This window comes from Myripristis murdjan, chromosome 12 (genome assembly GCF_902150065.1).
Source record: "Myripristis murdjan chromosome 12, fMyrMur1.1, whole genome shotgun sequence".
Classification (NCBI taxonomy): Eukaryota; Metazoa; Chordata; class Actinopteri; order Holocentriformes; family Holocentridae; genus Myripristis; species Myripristis murdjan.
This window is the reverse complement of record NC_043991.1, coordinates 13,744,715-13,769,219: the sequence shown is the minus strand read 5'-3', so window position 1 is coordinate 13,769,219 and position 24,505 is coordinate 13,744,715. Positions and strand designations below refer to the sequence as shown.

General features: G+C 40.4%; 1 protein-coding gene across 2 annotated transcripts; it reads right to left on the bottom strand.

Moving 5' to 3' along the window:
• Nucleotides 1–2,893: 2,893 nt before the first annotated feature.
• On the bottom strand, nucleotides 2,894–24,437 carry rbm18 (RNA binding motif protein 18). 2 transcript variants are annotated; one of them, XM_030065851.1, is made up of 6 exons: nucleotides 24,403–24,437; nucleotides 23,841–23,968; nucleotides 12,746–12,866; nucleotides 11,261–11,356; nucleotides 6,095–6,195; nucleotides 2,894–3,923 (listed from the first exon to the last, which is right to left on the bottom strand). In XM_030065851.1, exons 1-6 carry the CDS (start codon nucleotides 24,430–24,432, stop codon nucleotides 3,740–3,742), a joined length of 660 nt encoding a protein of 219 aa, XP_029921711.1. In that variant the 5' UTR covers nucleotides 24,433–24,437; the 3' UTR covers nucleotides 2,894–3,739. The 2 variants fall into 2 exon arrangements, 1 of the variants encoding a protein (XP_029921711.1); XR_003929155.1 differs by lacking the exons at nucleotides 2,894–3,923; nucleotides 24,403–24,437 and adding an exon at nucleotides 10,126–10,218 and having other exon boundaries at nucleotides 6,137–6,850; nucleotides 11,267–11,347; nucleotides 12,768–12,866; nucleotides 23,837–23,970.
• Between the last annotated feature and the right edge of the window lie 68 nt (nucleotides 24,438–24,505).

Below are 24,505 nucleotides of genomic sequence, written 5' to 3'. Positions count from 1 at the left end.
GTCTGACTACAGGAAGTGAATCAATTTTAGGGGTTGAGAGCTTTTACTCCAAGGCTCCATAAGGTGCAAGAGAGAGAGACTGCAAAGACGACGAGAGCGCAACAAGGCAGAGAAGTGAGGTGTGGAGCTGCAGTGAAAGTTTGTGCAGCTCCGGCCTGCCTTATAGTTAAAGAAGGGGGAGGGAGGAAAAAAGGGTTTCATACATATGCGTGAGAAGGGTGGATACAGTCTGGAGCAGTATGACAGGAACTTACTCAAAGTCTGACGGTGGCGTGTGTTTGATATCTTGAGCCATTATAGCGCCTGTCAGAAGGGAATAGCCTTGCGAGAAAAAAAGGCTAAATATCATATTATGTAAATTACAATTATTTATGCTATAGTATTTCATTTGCTGCTTTGTTTCGAGATATATAGTCTATATAGTTAACCAAAGCCTATATATAATTATGCATAGACTTACACTCTAACATTAGGTGTACATATAGGGTATACACATGTAAATAAACATGGTTTAGGGCCTACACAGCCTACAAAAAAGAGATTGTGTTACATTTAGGTGTAGCAGGAGGACCTTTTGTGCCAGATCATAAAAATAATGTGTCTTGCAGAATAAATAAATTATCTATCTAACTATTTATACAATTTCCATTTCGTGATTGTTCTTAGTGCAAGTGATTGAAATGATACTAAAAGGAAATTAGGCCAAATGTAGAGTGTGCGTATCTGCTGCACAAATATAAAAATGATCACGAAAGTCATCGAATTTTCATACAGGTATTAGGGTTGTGTATAGGAAACAGCTAACACACACACACACACACACACACACACACACACACACACACACACACACACATACACACACACACACCGGCCCTCTGCTTTCCTCAAACGCTTCTTTATGCTCCTCGTTAGATTAACTCGAGAAAAATAATGAGCTAATACCCCGCTGCTGAGAAGCTCTCAGCTCCTGGCAAACAAAATGATTTTGTTTTCGCTATTAGGATAAATTCAGAGGCTATTTAAATTTCCTACAGGGCTTTTTTGTTTTATTTAACATCTAAATCTGTGTAGTTTTTATGGCAGAATTTTTTCCAAACAAAAGGACCACATACTGGACCCGTCAGGAAATAAAGTGCAACTGTAGATTTTATTTCTAATTTTTAGTTTATTCAAACCGAGTCACATTAATTCTTACTTCATTGTTGCATATTGTGCAAACAAATAAAATGATCATAATTTAAAGCTGAAAGCGCCAGAGTCCTCTGCATTCTGCCCTGCAAACTGCAGAGGAGCAGATGCAGAGGTAACAAAATGATCAAGAATAAGCATGGAGTAATTTAGCGGGAGGGAAGCCTGATAATCATAGCACATGATCCCACAGAGCCAGCTTAGATCTACGTGTCAGCCACTTACACCACTTTATGACAATTTTTCCAATCATCTACACTGAGGCAACAGTCCAAAAATGAGCACAATAAACCAAAATATGAGCCAAATGCTATAAAATAGAAAATTCGGAAACATTTCGGAAGGGGAAATAAATAGAACATTTAATTAATTCCTGATTTGATTTCCTCTGGTGAGTAATTTGTTCTAAACACATTTTTAAAATTTATTAAATCGATAGACTATAGACTATTGATTTAAGTGGCCATGTCTTACATATTTGTAAGACATGGCCACTTTTGCTTAAGCATGACAGTCTTAAGTCTCCACAAAATCTCCAACGTGAACGAAGACATAACCAAACGCCATTCAGCTGCTCCGATTGGCCATGACAAGCGGGCATTTTCAATCCATCAATCAATCAGCTGAGTAACTTTCCAAAAAAAAAGTAGTTTTTAGTTCTTTAAATTATCCTTTCTTCTTGTCAGTTTAGCCTGACAGCTTCTCTCCCTGTTGAAATGTTGCCCATCGCCTCAAAATTCGTCTATGCCACACACTGTAGATCTCTAAATCTGTTTGCTTTTTCTGTTGGCCGTGTAATCACCCAGAGATACACATTGATGGCTCTAAACGATCAGAGGGGATATTTTAATTGTATGGTGTCTCATATTTCTGTTATTTATAGATTCACGTTTTACACTGTGGTCAGGTAAACTCACAAAATAAATATACTCAACCAAAAAAGATCTAAAATATTGTCCATCTTCAAAAAACCAAAGGGCAAAATCACTCATCTCCTCATGCAATTTCAAACTTTGTTGCATCACTAATATATTTGCCTCTCTGCCCTCAACAGGCTGCCGTGATCTTTAACATCACCTAAACTGTAAACAGCTGAATACAGTTCCACAGGAGGAAATTACAAAAACATAAATACAATGGATTTTAAAAATGTATACAAGATGGGATGCACATTTTGTTTTAAAGGTCTACAAAAGAAAATTTTAGCTGTTTACTGCTGTAACCTGGTGTAGTGCAGTCAGTGAAAACATAATCAGTATTCACCATGGGTAAAAAGGAAAATGAGGACACAAGAAGGAATCCTGTGAAGCCTGAGATTGTGTCAAATTGTTGAAAATGTTGTGAAACTTGAGTTATGTTGGAAAGATTGATATTAATGATCTCAGCTGGTTAATAAATATTATAGGTTAAACTCATAGTGGATAATATCGCATAACATAACATAACATATTCTGTTAAGCAAGTGTCTTATGACTCTTATTTTGAAAATGTGCTGTCTTCCAGAACTGTGATGTAGAGGGTTTACCAGATTATTTGTCAGATGATAAGACATCTCAGCGCTGAGCCCTGCCAGCAAGAACAAGCAGACACTACTATTCAGTGAAAGACACAAAAAGTAAATACAGTAAAAGTGTGTGACAGTATTTTTTGTATTTATTTATTTTACTGAAAACTGAAAAATGAAAACAATAACGAGACAGGGGTAGTGGAAATATCAAAAGTCAACACAGCACAAAAGTAAATAAAAGAAAAAGTTTGGCAACAGTAGTATAAAAATTGGATGACAACAGAAAGGGAAAAGAAAAAAAAATCGGATCCACAGAAGAAGAGCGAGAATTTACACATAAAGAAAATACATGGCAACACACAGCACGTCAAGTTTCTGTCAGTGGCTTGTGGCTTTTTATAATATTAAGTCCATTAACACACACCTGTTATAGATCTGTGTATTTCTCCCTCTACAGGGTAATAATTACAACAGTGGTGAACACTGCAGGATTTAAGTTTATGAAAGTCCTGATTAAAAGACAAACACTGCAAAGTAAGGCCCTCCAGAAGCAAATCGCTCTGTTCTTACTATTTCCCCTGATTTGACAGCCACTGGATATGTCTACAAGAGAAAAAAAAATACATCCAAATTCCCACACAATACAAATGTTCCTCCCTGACAACATGCTCCTCAGAATCATGTAAACACTGCTGCGTGCTTCACCTTTCGACAATACACTTAGAAAGCAGACGGTCAAGTAATCCAACATGCACAGCAGTCAGATAGGAGGACACAGTCTGAGTGATATGCTTTGATAGCCACACCCTCTTCATGTAGCTGTCTGTGATTGCTTTCCACAGTGGGACTGACTGATTCATCCCTAAAAAGTCCCAGTGCTGTCCATCTGGCTCTCAAACTATCTTGAACAGCTTCAAATTTTAGTTTCGCAGTTATGATGCGTAGAGTTAGTGCAGCATGCATGGCGTGTTTATGGTGTGTGTGTGTCGGTGGGGTGGAGGCATGGTAATGGAGGATCTCCAGAAACAGTGGGAGGATGGGTCATCTCCTAAACTTGCGGAAGGGTCTGCTGTGGTTATTGTGGTGTGATTTCGTGTAGGGTTCCCGGCGCTTCCGCTCTGGCGGCTTCTTGTAAACGTAGGCTGACAGGCCAGAGTGCTCGTCATCTGGGTTCTCCTCCATCATCTGGAGCTTGGCTTCGATGGCACGGATCTTAGCACTCATACTGGAGAAAAGCAAAGGAGGATTTATAAGCAACAACACAGAGGGAAGGGTGAGGGGACGGGACAAACTGAGTGGGCGAGGGGACAGAGAGATCTCAGCTCTGGTACTGAAGGGGAGGAGACATTAGCATTCATACTGACCAGAGGGATGGAGGAAAAAACAAGAATTATCGCCTCAACCAACCGGTCAAGTTGCAGTTTACAGCCATGCCTGTCCAGACGCACAGAATATATGCAGTGAAGAGTTTGAAGGAATTTAATAAAAGGTGTCAAGTGTATTTTTTGGAGAAATGGAAGTTATCACCCTATTGACATGTATAATTCCAGTGAATAATTTCCAGTGAGAAACATGCTTTCTTCACTTAATACCCATTTCCACCAACATGAAATCGGCTCCATTCTGGTTTGCGCAACTATTTTTGAACCATTTGGAACATTTCAACCGAAATAAATAAATAGGTTTGGAACCCCAAAAAGTTAGTTCCCAGCTGGAACCAAAAAATAAACAGGTTTTCCTTTACCCGAAGTGCGCATTGTGCAACGGCCTCAGTTGATGACACATGCTTGATTATGATGGTTTTTGGTGGAAAAGGAGTGTCAGACACAATTTTTACAGAGGAGAGCTGATAGAGAGTTTTGTCACATGGTGCAAAGATAATCACCTAAAGGTCAATATCAGCAAAACTAATGAGCTTGTGGTGGACTACTACTTGAATGAAACTGTCACTTTGAGTTATGGCCAAAAACATGTTTTGTGAGGTCCCTGTGACACTGACTTTTAACCTCTGACCACCAAAATCTAATCAGTTCATCCTTTAGACCAAGTGAACATTTGTATAATGTCTCTGCCATGGCTGTCACTGGCATGCAGACATTAAAAAACCGATGAGCAAATGATTACCAGTTGCAGTTGCTGCAAGGAAAACAGAGGACAACTCCTGTTAAAATGGTGCAACAAAACCTAACGGAGCGACTGAGCAGTTTGAAAAAATTACAGCACAGGTGAAAAGGAGAGTGCGTGAGACAGAAATTCAGAGAGAGCAAATGAGGCATAGAGAAGGGAGGTGGAGAGAGAGAGACAGAAAGAAAGAAAGAGAAAGAGAAAGTCTGAGGTGAGGGCATCGAGAAAAAAAGTGAAAAAGCATGTTTACGTTTCACATTTTCCTCTCTTTCCTGTCCTGTGCTGTGGGGAGAGAGTGGGTTTGACGTTTACACTTAAATCGGAGTGTGCAGCCTTTCCTGAGGAGAACCCTATGAAGTCCTGCCACACACACTGGACTGTCTTGTAACAACACCACAAGTTCACACTCTCAGCACAAGAGGCCTTTTACTAACTTAATATTGCTCCATTTGACTTTATTACCTACTTCTCTCTCTCTCTGTGTGTGTGTGTGTGTGTGTGTGAGTGAGTGTGTGTGTGTGAATATGAATATAAGGTTGGAAGTGTAGCTGTGGTGGTGAGAGCTCTTGGCTTGACAGAACTTCAAAACTCTTCCACACAGACTCTTTTTGTACCAAAGTGTTGGTCCAGTCGTCCTCAGAGAGATGAACTCTATTCGAACTCAGTGGTGTGAATTGGATCTCATTTTGTTATTTCAAGAGCAAACTATAAAAATAAAATGGAGAATGACTCAGGGTGGCAGTTGAAAACCCTCAACAAAAAGACTTTACGTCCATCTTTATAGGACAACAATACAGATTATGAATGTTTGGACCTTTTACTACAATTTAGCCACATTTTACATTGCACTAAAGATTTGACACCCACCTTGTAATGTTTTACTTGTGCGTCTAACAAAGTCGTGGCCATTCATAAACCATGGAACTGATAACTGGCTGTGAAGAGCAAATGTTACGCAGGGGACTATTTTCTGACAGGAAGACCGTTTCACTCAGCCCAGTTTCAAGTCATCTAAACACAACAGTGCTGCTGCTTTTGGGAAAACTAATGTGGACGCCTTTATTACAGTGATGGAAATACTGATGTGAAGAAGGTTTGAAGTCTCTGAAAGTTCATTTTCATATTGTAGTGGAATGAATGGAAACCAATGGCTTGATAAAAGGATAAACATGCAAAATCACTGTTTGGTCCTTTGAGTGCCCCTGAAATGGTGAGATGAGGAATGGGTTTTGCCTCTGTACGTCTGTGTGTGTGTGTATGCATCGTACCAACCTAAGGTGGCCGATTGGGACGGGGCCTTCCTCAGCTGCACCACTGCATGACGGCTCCAGGCTAGGAGGCGTGGTCTTATCACCACGGAAACCCTCAAATTTCTGGGGACAGGCAGGGGAGGGAAAGTAATCCACTCAAATATTGATGGAAAAACAGATGCATAGACACATGGATGGACAAAAAAGGAAAGTAGGTGCAAACATTTACAGACATACACACAAAATGGCAAAAGAATAAGTAGAAGCGAGAATGGACATTTACAAGGAAATAAACACAGACACACAAAGACGACAGACATGACAGCCATGGGATATAGTTCACAAACCAGCAGATATACAGACAGTCAGTGAAACAGACAAACAAGAGAAGGAAAAGAAGACAAACGATAGCAAGATAACCCATCAGTCAAATATTTACAACCACAACCACCAAACTTCCTGATAAATAATGGCAGCAGTTTTCTGGAGAATGAACTCCAGCTTCCTCCCACACAGACCAGCACTACCAGTACACAGTAGTCATCAATTCAGGCAAGCAAAGTGTAGTCAAACCAAGCTGTACTTTGACTTTGGCCCTTTAATTGCTCATCAGACAGGTAGTTACCAAGCAGGGCATCTGTGTAGCTTTCAAAATCACGCTAAGGGAGGAGGATGGAAATAAGTGAGAGCAGCTGAGGAGCGGTAACCCACGTCTGCGTTCATTCCTCTCAAAACCACCGTCCAACCATCTTCACCAGCGTCGTAATGCTCTGAAAACCTGTGCAGAAGAAGACAAAAACAAAACTACAGTTACACGAAAGGCATGCTAAACCTCAGTCCTGGATGTGGCAGCCATGTGCAGGAGTGAGACACTTTCAAGTCATCTGAAACATTTCATTTTTGGGGGGCCAAATGAATCCATTAGTGGAAGTGGTACTGTGCAAGCTACACATGAGCATGCAAACACATGTACACCACCCATACATACTGTCCAGAAAAGATGAATAACATGTATACCCAAGAATAGGTCTAAAACAATGAACCCTCCACCAGCCTGGACCCTTCCCTTCCACCTATTTCTAAAGGCATGTGGCTGGAATGCATAGAACGTCACATACAGCCAGACAAATGGCACACTCTGAGTCTGTGCACTGCCAAAAGCTTACGTTATGGGAGAGTGTGCTAAAATCCTTCTTTTTCACCGTCCGCAATGGTTTGACATGATTGAACAAGAGCGTTACTGAAGACACAAAATTACAAGTGGACACTGCTGACCACCGTTTTAATTACCTTTTGATTTGAAATCAGTATTACACAGGAGAGGAGTAAACAGTACATCAAGACTCACTATCCCTCTTTCCAAATAGTTGTGCATTTGACTCCACATACAACAGGATACTGATCTTGTAGTTTTAAGCATTTTTTTAGGAATAGGGAAGGTTTTTAAGTAAGTGGATTAAGGTTTGAGTTATAGTTTAGAGTTAGGGGTTTAATTAAGGTTATGGTTACGGTACGGCTAGAATAGTTTATGGTGAAGGGTTAGTGATGATGAATTTGAATATTAATCAGTTGCATACCCAGACAGAAGAATGTACCCTGTTTAACAGACCAAACAGGCCAAATTGTTTGTGTGCATAAATGCAGTACACTGAGTGATGACTTGGGTTCAGTATTTTGGACTGGCTGAAACTGCATGTTTAGAAAGACTAGGGCGGAACAATTCAATACATGTTTGTGAACATGATCTCTGTTTCAAAGCTATGTAATTACATCAAGATGTACAAAATGGAATTCTATTGAAAATGCCTTAGACACTGACTGTGTCTCTGACTCACTTATCCCTGCATTTATAGTAACTCCAGGGCTGGAATCTGCAAAGAGTGGCTTACTTCAAAAAATATATTTAAACAGAACTGAATGGTGCTTCAGTGAGACTGGAATTGGCCCCACTGTAAAGTGTGGAAAACTTTGCAAATGCCACTTGGGTAATAATGATATACCAAATAGTGACGTAGCAGGTTTATAGATAGTGCTGTTTATGAGCCTTTGAGCAAGGCACTGAATGCCAACTGCTCCAGTGGAGTTGCTCAGGGGCCAGCAGTGAAGACAGTGGTTGTACTGGGCAGCTCCCAGTTGTGAATGTGCAATATGTTGTTGCTCAGTGAAAACTCAGTGAAAACTACCCTGGATAAATGTGTAGTGAGACTTCAACTGGAAGACACAGATTCAGGTTTCCATGTCAGCAAAACACTCAGGGCCCTGTCTTTGCTAGTTTCTAACCGACGCAGTTGTCGTTTTCCTGTCCAGTGCCCACGTTGTGTAAATAGCAAACGTGCTTGTGCCCATCTGTGTGCACATGGGCGTGTTAGTCTTAAAATTTGGTGTGGTCAGGCACATTGTTGAGAGCGTTTGTGAGACTGACCAACAAAAACCAGGTCCGAAGTCAGTGGCGCAGTATTTCAGTGTTATCGTTGGGGCGCATTATCAAAATAGTTATCAAAATAGTATCAAAATAGGCAGGCGCACAACACGCATACACTTCTTGTTACACACACCAGGGCGCCTGCTTCACCTCAGGGAGCTCTGATGAAATCCTGCTGTTGACATAGATGGTCTGTTCATGTGCTCTCACTTTGTGCATGAGCAGATCTGTTTCCTCTACTCCTCCTCTACTCCACTCCTCCTCTCTTACCTGGCAAACGCACCACTATAATCGCAATCCAAGGTGCAAGCACACCTGGCTTTTAAAGGGGATGGGTGTTGGCACTCTGATAAGTTTATTGCATTGTATTTCCAAAACACACCCATGATTAATTAAGAGTCTAAGCACAACAATGTGCCTGGTACAACAACCATTTTTTTTTCAGCTGTTACAATAGGAAAAGTGGACTTGGACATGCCCTAAATGCTCTTGTGCTATGCTCTTCAGACCATGCGCTTGGATTATTAAAATAGAGCCCTCTGTCCCTACCAGCACAAGAGCATGTACAGGAGGTAATCCTTATAACTGCTGGTTCAATGATGTGGTGTTTCTTGGGAAAATGTTTCTAAGGTGATGGGGGGTCTTGGTATACTACCTTCCACAGGAATGCTTTTGGAAGAGATGACTGCGCAGCCAAGCAGAGTTGCTGGCAATCCTTTGTGAACTTTTCCTCTCCTTGTGTCATGCTGTTCTGTTTAGGTTGCCAGCTGACTCAGTGGTGTGAAGAAAACATTCTGCAGTTTGTATTTGGACAATGAAGTAGAACAAACCCAGACTGTACTGATACTTTTGACTTGTAACACTGGACCACAACTGGATATGATAATGGATATTCCAGCGGGTCAGAGAGGGCTCTCCCCTGTAATATTTCTGTGGTATTCCTGTACTAACTGCAACATGCACATATGCATGGCTGCAGCTGCCCATAAAATTTCTGTGGTATTCATATAGTAGCTCTATCGCATCTAGGGTTAGAAAGAATGTGTTTAACTGTGCTGGGCCACGAAATTTAAATACTGCAGCCGCCTCCGGATTTTATGTCGAAGAAAAAACCCTGCTTATTGTCAATACATATTGTCTGCATATTGTTTGCACTGGGGAGAGACAGGTAAGATATTTTCTCGACTGGAAAAGTGAAGGCCTGGCCAGTGTGGGGTAGTTGGGCTGGACGAGACAGAGAACGTCATTTTAGTAGGAGGTCCTGCAATTCGTCCTGGGACACATCTGTTTATGGACACAAGTGTCCCAGACAACCTCCTGTCCTGAGATTCAATCACTCAGGGCACATTGAGGATGCATTGCTGCAGTTTACACCTGTACTTAGAGGTGCCAGCTTGTATTCAGATTTCTCAGCTCCATATGCAGAAATCACCATCATCATGGAGCAGCTGTCCTCACAGTAAAAGGGTTTGGCAGGTGGGGCTGTGGCCTCATATAACCATGCTACATAAGTGCTTGGAAGCCCACAATCCATCACCAGGACTGAGGGACTGATGTTAAAGCTGGAAGAGTTTGTCATTAAACAGCTATATGATGATGGTGTTTAAGATGAAAAACCTAAGACAACTCACCGTCCAGGAGCCAGAAGTGTCTAAGTATTCCAGGGCACAGTGTAGGTCCCTGTGGAGGACAGTGTCTCCTGCCCAGTTTACCCTACAGGCAGTCTGTAGAGGAATGATGAGCAGCTCTGTGATACATATCATGTAGTAAAATACCAGGTCCTCAAAGGACTTCATTAAAATGAATGTCTGTGCCACAGCTTGCTGGAAGCCCTTGTCCTTCTTACAAAATTACAATTCTAAATTATAACAGATGCTTTGAAGCAAAATTAGTTTGCTGATAAAAATCTATGTATCATCACCAAAATCCACCTGCAAGAAGGTATTTGGTGTTTGAGCTGACTAGCCGAAAGAAACTGAGATTGGACGTACAGATGACAAAATTTTAGGGTTTTAAAATAGCAACACGAGGGCTGGCAATATACTGATATAAATACCATGATATAAGACTAGATATTGTCTGGGATTTTGCATATCGTAATATTGTGATATGGCATAACTGCATTACAATAAAGAGATGCAATACTGTGAACTCATTAGAGTGCTGCTGTTATTAGCCTCTATCTTCTTTGTCATCATATCCACATTATGAAAACTGTTTTTCTTTTGAAAGCACCAATAGTCATCCCTATAATACTGTCACAATATTGATCTTGTGGTATTTGTTCAAAAATATAATCTTTGATTTTGTCCATATCGTCCAGCCCTGAGCATCACTAACAAAAAATAACTTGATGAAATGATAACCCAGGCCCAACAACTGTGTTGTAGGTGAGCAGATTTATCCTTCAGCTTATTGTCTTAAAGAGGCAGTTTTGTTGACTTTGACCTGGCGCTACTACGTGTATGCGCACGCAACATGGTTGTGTGGGGCGTGATTCGTCTCTATACAGGATATCCCTTCACCCTTTGCCAGCAGGCTGTCTATTGTTAAGACACAGGCTTAGGCTGCTGGGACCCCACTGCTCTCCCGAAACTGGCTACTGTACTTTTAATTGCTAATAAGAGAATACCAAAAATGCCAATACTCTTCCTCTGCAATTTCAACTCAGCAAACACTGCACTACTGACGAAAAGGGCACTTCAGTCCACTGATCCAACAGACTGCCCAAGACCGTTAGTTTTGTAAAATGAGTTTGACACTCACCCTTACCTGCGCGTGTGCCCAGTGCACCACTAACTTCTTGGACAAGGAGAGCTCTCCATTTAAACAGTGGATTGCCTTTTCTGCCTCCTGCAGACACTCACACATACACAGAGAGACAGAGAGAAATAAAACACACAATAAGGAAAAGAGAGAGACAGGAAGAGATTCTTCACAATCATGATTATAAATCCACCTAGTGTCTTTAAATCATTCATTTTCACAATGGATGGATGGATAACAGAAACAACAATAGCTGATGATGGGGCGCACTGACTGCTGATAGGCTGTCACTTTAGTGTGTGTGTGTGTGTGTGTGTGTGTGTTGAGAGAGAAAGAGAGAGAGAGAGAGAGAGAGAGAGAGAGAGAGAGAGAGAGAGAGAGAGAGAGAGAGAGAGAGAATGTATGTGCTTGATCATAAGTTTGTGTGTGGCTCCATGTGCATTGATGCTAAATGGTTATAATTAAGTGCTTTATCTCTGTGTGCATGTGTTAGATAAACACGCACTTCCTCTGTATATTCCTTTTGGGAGGGCTTCATATCCCACTGAAGACACTAGCTGTGAAACGAGATCCTTATCACGGTCCCCGGGCTCGCTACGAAACAAATCCTGCCTATTAAACCAATACTGTGGAGCAACTGTCCTTTTCCAGCCTTTTTTTCTAGCCTCACAGTGAAGTATTCATTTTTTTTTTAGAAATATCAATGCCATAAAGAGTTTAGCCTTTGATAAAATATGTTCACTTATAAGAAGGATGTGTACTTCATATTAAACACGCCAATCAGTTTAGAAACAAAAACATGTAAGAGGCTGGAAACAAATCTACAGCTATTTACAACCTAAATTCTACACCATCCCCTCTTCTTTCCTGGGACACGTTGGGATGTGAGGGATATGCCTGAGGCCATTTAGCAAGATAATATTTATTCAAATTTGGCAATAAACACTGGAAATAGTGTCGTAATATTTATTTCATGTGTGTTGTCAGTGGTACTCAACTAAACTGATGTTTGTGGCAGCAGGTTAATCCCTTTGAAGAAGAGGCTGCCCTAACAAAATGGTTCACTAAATCTGCAGGTTGTGTGTCCTGCACATGTCAGAGATCAAGGACATTTTCTTCTGGCCTCCTTTGAACTGCCTTCACTTTTTCAAGGCTAATCTCTGTTAACAGGAGGTGCATTGTTAAAAACCATGGCCCTAAAAAATGTTTGGCTCATTTAATACAATTTACACACATTTTACACTGCAACAAACCATTCTGCAAATCATGCGGGTGAACTAAAGATTTCACGATACATAATAAAAATCCTTTAATTTGCATTTTGCAGATATCACACTAAACATGCATGTCCTAAAATGATGAGCAACTGCATTTGGCTTGCATTTCTAACAAGTTTCTAACAAGTTTGCCTTGTGATGATCTTATATTTTGTATAACAGACATTACAGCTCTTTCCTGGGATGATCCTGTAAAGGCTGGGTGCACAGTTGAAGAGCGTTTTGCATACCTCCCTGATGTGCCTCCCTCCAGAGGCCCTGACTTATGGAACACAAAGTCAAACTGTTTCACCTTGCCAAACTTCTCCAACAACTTCACCAGGTGGTACCTGCAGAGAGAGAGCAAGCATGAGACAGAGAAGAAAGGATGCATGAACAAGACAGGAACACAGACAAGAGAGGTGAAGAGAAAGTGGTTCAATTTTAAAGAATCTTTTCCAACTGTTTTAATCAGTAAAAAAGATAATTAAAACAGGCCTGATCAACAACATTCACTATTTATAGGTAAACACTGTAGAATGGCCAGATAGATCTGGACACTGTATCTGCTATCCTACAGTCAGCTATAAGTCGGCCTAATGAGAATGACAGCTTTGTCACCCTGACACCTTTTTAGCAGCAGGCCAGCTGGCGTGGCAGGCCGGGTGACAGTAAATCTCTTATTGAGACAATGCTAAGGATACAGTAGCAGGACAATGAGGGAATAAAACAGAGGAAGCTTCGTGTCCCTCCTGAGCACCCCGCTCTGCACAAACAACATCCACTGACTGTCTAGAGCTCTCTGCTACTGTTACACTACTGCTGAACAGCAATCTGTGGTCAGTGAAGGGCTGAAGAGTGTGTGTGCGTGTGTGTTACTGATAGTTAGGACACATGGGAAACAAAGAAAATTACTCAGATTTCAGTGTTGCTGAGTGATGATGGAATAAAGCCATTATAGAGGTATTAAAGACATTATAGATGTGCGACTTGTGCTTACACTTCTGTGTGTATCAGATTTAGTTTGCTGAAAACTGCCATGTCTAATAAATTTTTAGATGTGTTATAGATATATACACACAGCACACTTCACATGCAATATGTTTTTTTTGTGTGTGTGCATACTGAACAAATTGTCAAAGGCTTGTTCTTCCATTTGACAGGCAAAAGTCATGCAAATGTGGTGCCCACTAAAGTGCAAAGTGTACTGCCAGAAAGAATCCTTATTACCATACTACATACTTACATTGGCAATACTACATTTAAACATGTTAAATGTTTGCTGTTGTTATTTGGGTGAAAGGTGATTGGACGAGGCTTTGGCACGGCCCACTAATGCAAAAAATGGCCCATGAGCAGTAATCATAAGTATAACCCAAATACTAAGATTGGATGCAACCTGCACGCAAATTAACTGCAGGTAAATTTACCCCAATCAAAACTGCAGATTAAAAAACTTTTATTCTCTGTCCATTTTCAGGGCATTCTAACCTTGAAAAACCATACCCGTGTTATTGTATGCCCATTGACTGTGATTCATATATACTTTATATTGCCACTGACCCGTTATCCAAAGCATACTTTACATCTTTACAGTACAGTAGAAAAATCAGCTTCCTGAGACTTTAAACTTGCTCAAGACAGGCAGTCCATCACAGTGATCAACCTGCCCAAATTGATTTTTTGGTCAAAGTTACAGTTTCACAGTGATTTAGTTTAATGCATACATTGATTTGAGAAACTTCCATATCCTCTGGCACATTCACATGTTGTTCCAAGTCAGTGGCACAACAGCATTGAATTTACATGCTATTTTGGTTTGGAAAATCAAACCCAGAAGATAAAAGAATGAGCAAAGGGACAAAGTGGATTTGACTTCCTCTAGCTTTAAAAAGTTAGCCTGGCAGACAACCAAGCAGAAAATTTGAGTTTGAGTTTTTATATTAGTCACACAAACAATAAATAACACAAGTTCACATTTTTAACAGTGTCATCCAAAAAAGAAATGTGACTGAAAAGGCACAGGCAGAAGCATAAGCTTATTTTAAGCCTGTCCTATGACAAATTAAGCTACACTTCGGCATTTTTATAATACAAATGGAAAACGAAGACAAAATTACATCTCATATAATAACTGTTTCACATAAAGAAAGAAATGATGAGACAAATCAAATCTTTAACAAATCATAACACTTGTAGCCCTCAAAAATTGCTTTACATACCATCCGTTTGAAAACCAGAAATGTTTTACACATTCTTTACTCAATGTTGGCATCATTCAATAACGTAACACCAACCACAGATAGACATCTCCTTTTATTTCTTTTTTTGGCCTTTGTACCTTGAATTTACAGACATCTCTTAAATTATACTTTGTTTCTTGAGAACAGAAGAATCTTTGTAAACTGACTGGGAGTAAATTTGATTTAGCTCTGTACATCATTTGCATTGTTTTATAATATACCAGATCTTTGAATTTCATAATATGTGATTTCATAAATAATAGGTCAGTATGTGCATAGTAATCAGCCTTGTTAATAAGTCGTATGGTTCGTTTTTGTAGTTTAACAATTGCGTCGACAGTTGTTTTATATGTTTTATATATCCCCAGACTTCCACACAGTATGTCATATAAGGAAGTATGAGGGAGCAGTAAATAATGTGTAAGGCCTTATAGTTTTAATACATCTCTTGACGTGTAAAGAATTGCTATTGACTTAGAAATCTTCACTTTGATGTAAGAAGGACATGCGGTTTCCATGTTAATTTATGTTCAATAATCACCCCTAAGAATTTAATTTCAGTCACTCTTTCAATTTCTTTGTCACATATTTTCAGTTAATTTCGCTGTCAATTTCTTTTTCGATTTCCAAAAACCATGAATTTTGTTTTCTTAATTTTGAGTGATAATCTATTAACATCAAACCAGGTTTTGAGGATTTCTAACTCTTTCTCCGTAGAGGACAGAAGCTCCTGTAAATTATTACCAGAACAATACATGTTTGTGTCATCTGCAAAAATAATAAATTTAACAGATCAGTAACATTGCAAATATCATTATATAAAGCAAAAAAAAAAGTTTTGGTCCAATCACAGATCCCTGGGGTACCCCACAGGTGACCTTCCTCAATTGAGAAACTGTGTTGTTTAACTGAACACACTGCTCCCTATTTTTCCAGGTAACTCTTCAGCCAAGAATAAGCTACACCTCTTAATCCATACTTCTCCAGTTTTCTCAACAATATGCTGTGATCGATCGTATCGAACGCCTTCTGTAAATCATATACCAACTGATCACTCATCATTTTCAATAGCCTTTGTTATTTCTTCTACCATCTCCATAACTGCATATGTAGTCGTTCTGTTTCCTCTAAACCCATACTGGTGCTCACTGAGCAGTTCATATTTATCAATAAAGAGATCTAATTGTTTAGCAAATAATTTCTCTAATATTTTTGAGAATTTGCATTTCTGATCTCCAGTTTTTTAAGTGATAAATGTGCAATGTTACTTGGCAGTGACCAGTGTGTGACTTACATATATATATATATTTAATTTACAGATATCCTGATATATTAAGGTTGTTCATTTTATTGTTTGGCTTCTCAAACACACGGTTATTTTTAATCCTGAAAAGCCCTGTGTGTGTACGTGTGTATGTGTGTGCATGTGACCAGACATTTGTTTTTATGACGTAAATGTGTGAGCATGCTTCTGTATGTGTGTGGGTGGGACTGCGGGTGCGGGTGAAGTGTGGGTTTTAGCAACAGGTTGTAGCCTATTATCGTCTTCCACCTTTCAACAGCTCCCTGGAGGGCTTTAGACCGAGGAGAGTTTCTCCCTTTCCCAGACAACACCCTGCACGCCTCCCACGAGAAGGTGGCTATTCCTGCACTGGCACTGGTCTTATTGTGTATAGAAAAGCTGCCATACAAAATTACAATTTTTTTTAAAAACTTTACATGTGCAGCACTGAGCACTGTTTCAAAAATATAATAATTACCTTAGCAATTATTATAAATTCATACCATCGCCTGTGGAAATACTTAAGTGTGTGTGTGAGTGAGAGAGAGTGTGATCAGATGGCTGACACTCCAAGAACATTTTTGGATGCTGGTGAGCTGGACCACAATGGCCCGCTCCTCTTGGGGGCTGTAAAAACCACCGGAGGAAGAGGAGGAGGAAAGGGAGGAGGTAAGGGAGGAGGGATAAGGAGAGCAAAGTTCTGAGAGGGGATGTTGAGGGCAAGGTGAAAGGTGGAGGAAGAGGAGGACAGGGCAGAAGACAGGAGTAGGTGTGAAGCAGAGGGAAGTGGAAAAGCAGGTAGGAGATACAGCAGCTGTAGAAACCGGAGAAGAGGAAGGAAGGAAAGGAGATGCGAGTCAAGTCCAGAAGGAGATAAGAGAGCTATGTGGTCCAGAGAAGTGTGGGTCAGAAGGAATAAAAAGAAGCTTAGCAAGGATGGAGGAGGCCTTGAATGGAGGAGAACTGACTACTAAATGCACCATCTGCACTCCTCCATGTTTAATAATTTTATTTTCTATACAATCAATTAATTAATCAAGAGGGAACCACACTTTAATTTCATTATTCAACCTGTTGTATAATGACAAATAAACTTCCTTGTATCCTTGTATCCTTTCTCATTCATATCAACACACCAGATGATCAAGATGATACCGGGCTAGCGTCCGTATAAACCAACTTGCAGCAAGTCGCTGACATCGCTGAGATGAGAGTTTCTGCAGCGATAACCAAAGCAGAAAAAAAAAACAATCGCCACAATAAAATGTTCCCATTTAACATTTCTGCAAATCAACAAATGCAATGAAATGTCAGTGTTTTCAAATCAAAAAATACGTTGCATGTAAACATCCATTAACAGCCTGCATCAACATCACAAGACTGTTATGTTTGCTAATGCACAAACGTTAGACAAACATTGGCTTGTTAGCTACTTCAGCCACTTTTATTTGTTTCATTAGACACCAAAACTACTTGGTTATGGTTGGGAAAAGGTCATGGTAAACTTTACGAATCATTAGCTTTGCCTGTTTGTTGTAAACGTGGGCATGTAAAACCTTTTAAACTGTAAACAAAGATATTGGGCTCTAAATAAACCTGCACTTGAAGTTAGCTAAGAATTAATAATATTAACCAAAAACAAACACCCCACCTAAACCATAACACAACATTTTACACTTTCGTTATACTACGTCACAAAACTTGACAAAATTACATATCAACATATCCTTGGTTTGCAGAAACATAAAATGCTGACATTTTTTGACCACAGCAAAAGCAAACTGATGAATGACTGTTCTATAACATTCAGGTTCTGCGGCGTTAACTTTTGGGCCATGAAAACTGCAATATATTCAAAATTAATGAGGTGATTTTTTTTTTTACTTTGCTACTTAAATTTGGGCTGTAGGCAAAGGGCTTGTAAAGTGGGGGGGGCAGATTTACTGTGTAGTCAGGTTCCTCAGAGACTTTTGTGAAAACTTTCAGGTATGCAACTTAGAAAGTAAGCACCTGGCCATGAAGCAGGAGGAGGGAGAGGCAGACGGAGTACAGTTAGCGGGTGAAATGGGCGCTGGCAACCCCACCCCATTCTCTGTATGCAGCCAAAAGCAGAGTAAACTGAATACCTGGTGAAAGCATCAGTCTCACCTGCAGCCTCCACGTGGCTGAGACTGAGAGAAGCACAGGGAAAGATTTAAAAAAAAAAAAAAATCTATTGGATTTGTACTGTATCAGACATTCAAATCAGCTCCAGGTAAAAGACCATTTTAATGGCGATGAGTGAAAAAGATCATGACTGATTACTGGTCCTTTTCTCCTGAGGCGTGAGTTTGAGAGGGCTGCCATCATCGTATTCACTGGGCTTTTATTAGCAAGGGAAATATACTTCAGCGAGAGACAGGCTGAGGGGGAAAGTAAGTATTTCACAATGAGGGTTTACTTTTATTTTTATAATGTGGATTTGTTACCAGAGAAAGGACAGAGAGAGAGGGGAGAGAGGGGGAGAGAGAGAGAGAGAGAGAGAGAGAGAGAGATGAGAGACGAGAGAGAGAGAGAGTTTGCTGCCCATAGAGAGGGGACAGAAAGGTCAGTTCATTTTTGAGAGAATCACATGCCTGGTGGTAACAGAATAGTATATATTTTGTTTTTTTTTTTGCCTCCAAGTCTCAGTATATCACTGTAAGCCACGAGCCATTCAGGAAACTTCTATCCCTCTTCCACTGAGGATACTTGAGATCAGTCACAACTAAACACACACACACACACACACACACACACACACACACACACACACACACACACACAAACACAAACACAACACACACACACGCACACACACAAATATCCATCTTTCTGACAGAGCACACATTACACAAAAAGAGCGCAGTCTTCTTACCTCACCACATCTTAATCACTCTAATACTTTGTCCTGACCAACCTGACCAAAGCAGAACAGGACACCTCCAAAACACTCAGCAAATGGGGATAGCAGTCACTTGGACCAAATACAAATCCAACAAAGAATTTTTACAACACTCTGCGTATAGCCATTTAATATCGCTATATATTTAAAGTAATTATTCATCTATCTGACTGAAGTGAAAAGCTGCGATTACATTCCTTAGGGAAGTAAAATGTCATAATCTTGTACGCCTGCAACAACTAATCTGCAAATCCGCTAAAAATCAATTATAAAAATTTGTAATAAATTTGATCTCTTATTTGCTTGGAAGTAAGGGAATTTGGACTAATTTTAGTACCGGTGTACATGCTGAGGCATTGGGATAGTTAACTGGTTAACTTAAGTGAAGTGTGAGCAGAGTGGAGTTAAAACCAAGGCTAGGTGATTAGGATTAGGAAATTCAGATGCAACAATATCTTTGTCCTAATACCTTTTCATCAATATTATCACAATATTTAGGGGTGACTAATGAGTTTTCATAAGACATTTGCACTCAAGAATTTCAGTAATCAGTAATGTGGATATGATGACGAAGCAGGTAGAAGCAAATAAGTGATCAGCTAGAACCATCTTGTAAGTTAAAAAACTGCATCCCTTCACTTTTAACCAAGAAAAGCCAACACTTGTGCCATATCACAATATTATGATATCCAAATCCCTGATATCTAATCTCATATATGAAATTGATATATTGCTGAGTCCAGCTCAATATTTCACTCTTATTTACGTGCTCTACTCTCCTGCTCTAACTTGGATTAACTGTGACATCAGTTTGCTTGAATTAAGTACTAATAATGGCCTATTTTTGATAATGACATTTGTTTCATTTTGTCTGTAAATCTTATGTGGTTGCATCAACTCAAAGTGTGCAAGGAAGAATTTGTAGCACTGATTATATATGTATAATTATCAGGGATAGGCACGAGTAATGTTTTCCAAGATCGAGTGATCACATTAATTACTTGGGGGAGGATTGATTCCTCATGGAGGGAAATCTAATTTTAGAGTGCATCTTATGGCAGCAGCAATAAATATGCGCAGGAATATGTCCGATGCATAATACTTATTTTCAATCAAAACAGTCACACTTACCATTTGATATAAAAAACAATATTCACAACTAACAAAACATAACAAAAACACATTAAATAATGGGATTGTTGATTACACACAGGCATCAACTACCAAATGTAATGAGATTGAAACAAACAAACAAACAAACAAACAAAAAAGGCACGGGCTAAAGTAACGTGCAGAAAGTACAACTAAAAGGTAACAGCAAGTAAAATAAATAACAACATTTTAAATATGGAATTAACTTGCCAAGATGAAAGAAGGCCTGCTAGTGAAATTAAAACAAAAAACAGACATGCATATGTTTAAAAATAAAAGTTTGCTCATTAACCCCTTCGAGTTCCCTCAAAACGGCAAGTAATCGATTATTCATGCCCATTCCTAATACCCCAATATACGTATATTTTGGTTATTTCCCTCTTCATCCAATTAGTCAATCAATTGAATAAATAACCTGCAGAATAATTGTCAAAATAGCACTATCATAATCAATTAGAAAAACAAATAAGAATAAATAAAGTCACCAATTAATCAAATAAATTAAACAGCGTCACACTTTCAGGTACAAATTTTACACTGTAAATAAAAAAAACAATTTGATACCACAATGACACTGATCCTACTTGACGTCAGTATAGCAATTCAGTATTACATAGAAATAACACTGTATTGTGATACTGTATATTTTTCCACAAACAAAGCCTGTAACCTCCTCACTTTTCACTCTCCTTATCTAATATCTAGTTCCATCTCAGTGACTCTCATCCACTCTCTCCTGCTGTTCGGTGCTTCTTCAAGCAAAGTAACAGGCTCTTTGAAACACAGGGAGACTGGCTTAGGTAAAAATGTTGGTGGCATTACATATGATGTTATATTCAAAATGTGTTTTAAATACTGAAAGAAGTGTGTGACTCATTGATGTGGCCTCATAATCAGCACCTTGCACTTTGGGTGTGCATTCCCTCTCAGATTCATTCTACTGAGCCTGACTTACTTGGACAAACACTGGAAGCACTGCGTATGCAACCCAGAGCTAATTAATCTTCCCAATCAGCAGCAGGGGCCACGGGCATTTCTCTTGTTTTCCCTCCATACTGTGAAGAAGTGGGCTATTTAAAGAGAGGCAGAGCAGAGCAGGCAGAGGGGAAGGAAACGCCTGTCTAGACGCCCACCAGAGCTGCGGCCCGTACATTCTCCAGCAGCCCCCACAGGCACACAAACACACCCCTTACCCCCATTACCTACTTTCTCTCCATCACACACTATCTGAGGGTGCGCTCACACACACACACACACACACACACACGCATTAGGCTGGGTTCATTCAGACACTCAGATACACACACCGCACTGTATGCAAACTCAACAATATAAGGATGTGTGTCGTTTACATATAATGTTGCATAATGAAACAAACTGCGCTCACACACCCCTCGCCGTGTGTACACCCAGGTCTGCATCAACTTCCCGCTCAAACATCATTGTGCACTTAAACATGCTCACACACACACACACACACACACACACACACACACACACACACACACTCAGCTTCACGTTGACAGAAAGAGAGTAAACAGGGCAGGTGAGTGAAGAATGATGGCTGCCCCTCAGCAGAGCAGGTCTCCACGCCTCGCTGCCTCTCTTTCACACACCCAGCCCTGTCTGCTCAGTCTCAACCTCTCTCTCTCTCTCTCTCTCTCTTACACACACACACAGACACACACACAAGCACACACACATAATTAATCATACATGCACATACAATGCAGTGCCTCTGTATGAAGCAGAGCCTTGCGACGCTAAAAGCAAGACCTGAGGTTCATAGCAGGGAGTTCAGCTCGGCATCAAATCGAGCACTTGTCGCTGCTAAAATCAAGCACCGACCTTGTTCTTCATTCAGCTGCCAGGCTCACAAGTGAGTCTGGAGATTTGCACCTTTTAGTCAAATACAGATCCAGAGTGTGATGGCTGCTCACAGTAATCCTGCTGTTACACTACCTCACTTGTAAAGGCATTCACTGATGCAGACAAACTGCCTTTCACACTGGCACTAAGGCTGGAAGATGTGGATAAAATCACGATATTTTTGACCAAATACCTCAATATCAATACTGTGGCGATAACAATTGGTGCTTTCACAAAATATTTACACAATGAGATTTTGATAAACAATCATCCGTAATGCCTACATAATAAATGAGGGGGCAAATGCAAATAATAGAATGGCTAGAACAGTCAGGTAAGTTCAGAAAATATATCACTTTACTGTAATGCAGCCTTTAAACCCGGAAAAAAAAACACTGTCCGAATTGAGGCAACCAAGTTAGTGGCAACCAGGACTCCCCCCCTATGTAACTACTGGGTGAGCAGCCATTTCCATTTAGACAATCTGGGATGCACCTTCACCACTGTGCCTCTGAAACTCTTCCTCCCTGAGAACACTCCCAGGACTTTCACTGCCTTCACCCATCAGAGACAAGCAGGGAGACTGGGAGTTGTTCTCTCCTGCCACTGTCATATCTGGAAGGCCCCCATCAACCTATTCCTGATCCGATTCAACTCAACTATTAAAACCGAACATGGGGCTCTCCCAATGGGAAGGGCATGACTCAGGTCTCCCCTACCTTAACATACTGTATATGATGCACCCCTGTGCAGCAGGCCCACTTACATAAAACATCAGCTTGTTTTTTTCTGGTCAATTAAATTCCAGTCTTAAGATGATACAAGATTGTCCATGACAGACCTATCCAAGATATATTAAGCCTGGTCATAATGAACCAGTATCTCCAGATGATCCTTCAGCCTGTTAGCCAGGACCCTGGAGAGCAGCTCAGAGTCTGTGCATAGGAGGGCCACAGGTCTCCAGTTTTAGTTCGAAAAGGTTCATCATGCCTACTTTTCACATGTGAGTTACTGTTCTAATCAGCTGTTTTTCCGAGACGTGGTCAACCTGACGGATCTGACAGATCCACCTTCAGGTCTTATGTGCCAAGTCCACTTTTTTTTTAGAGGAAAAGAGAGTGAAAGAGAGAGAGCTGCATGCCTACAAGAAGCAAGTAGTGAGCCTGGCCTCCAACTAGACAGTCAGAATCAGAAAGAATCAGAAATACTTTATTAAGGGGGGAAACTGGGTCAGTTGCAGCTGCTTGACTTCACAAGAAGAGAATTAGATTGTAGAAATAGAGAGAAATACAAAATATAAAAATATGTGCATGCATGTCTGCATGGTTGTGATTGTGGATATGAATGTGTACTGATTTGTTGTCCTGTATTTGATGTCTGCTTTGGCAATACAAATGTCTATTTGAGAGAGAGAGAGAGAGAGAGAGAGAGAGAGAGAGAGAGAGCAGGAGAGACTAACAGCTTCTTCTGAGTGACAGACAGTGGGTACATTTCAGATACAAATTTATTACCAAGCACATCAGTATGTTTGCATATAGCAATGAAATGGTAGTTCACATGCTTTATGGATAATGCAGTGTTTTGTGTTGTGCATGTGTGTGTGTGTGCGTGTGTGTGTGTGTGTGTGTGTGTGTGTGTGTGTGTGTGTGTGGTACTTGAAGTTTAAATGGATTTTACTCTAGCAACAGTGCAGTAAAGTTCTGTTCAGTAGCCTGCAACTGAAGTATTTGTGTTGGGTGCACGTGCCCATTTATGCACATCTGTGTGTGTGTGTCTCTGTGTGTGTCCTGCCTATGGAATAAGGCAATGCAAGAAAAGGGAGTGTGTGGCTGAGGCTGGACAGGGACTTACTCACTTTGTGATTTTGGGATCGATGTTGCCCATCCACACGCGGCTCCCCTCGTGGGCCACCCTGTCTGACAGGATGGAGGCGCTCCTCACTGTGCCTGCTGCTGATGCCATGCGGCCTGTCAGACAGGAGAGCTACACAGGGAAAAGAGGACTGAAATCATGCAAAACTGTGCATGTGTGTCACACTGGACCTGCTGGCAGTGTTTGAGTGCAACACTGAGGCAGTAACTCTATGAGCCTCACATTTAAGAGTTGGTTTTGTATAAAGGGACAGTACAACTAATGTTATATTTCATCATCTAATTTTTAATTACACACTGACAGCTTCTTGTTATCACGGTTATCTTGAGATATAATGTCAGTTTACCGTTGCCATGCCAACTATATTATGATGGAGGCTAGGTAGTTATCAATAAAAGCGACAGCAGTCACTTTACTTCCTTATTCTGTAAGACATCTCCTCGATACAAATCTCCTCGATATTCCTAATCCCTCGAGGAAAAAGTCGCATCAAAACGTAATCCTGCTAATTTCAACTCATAATTTCTTGACCAAATCAACTTTACCCGCACAGACTTCTTGTCCTCTTGTTGCATGACAACACGGGCGCAGGTTGATGTCGTAGCACGTGTAACTAGAAAGGCGCACTTGATTTCATTTTCCTTTCCT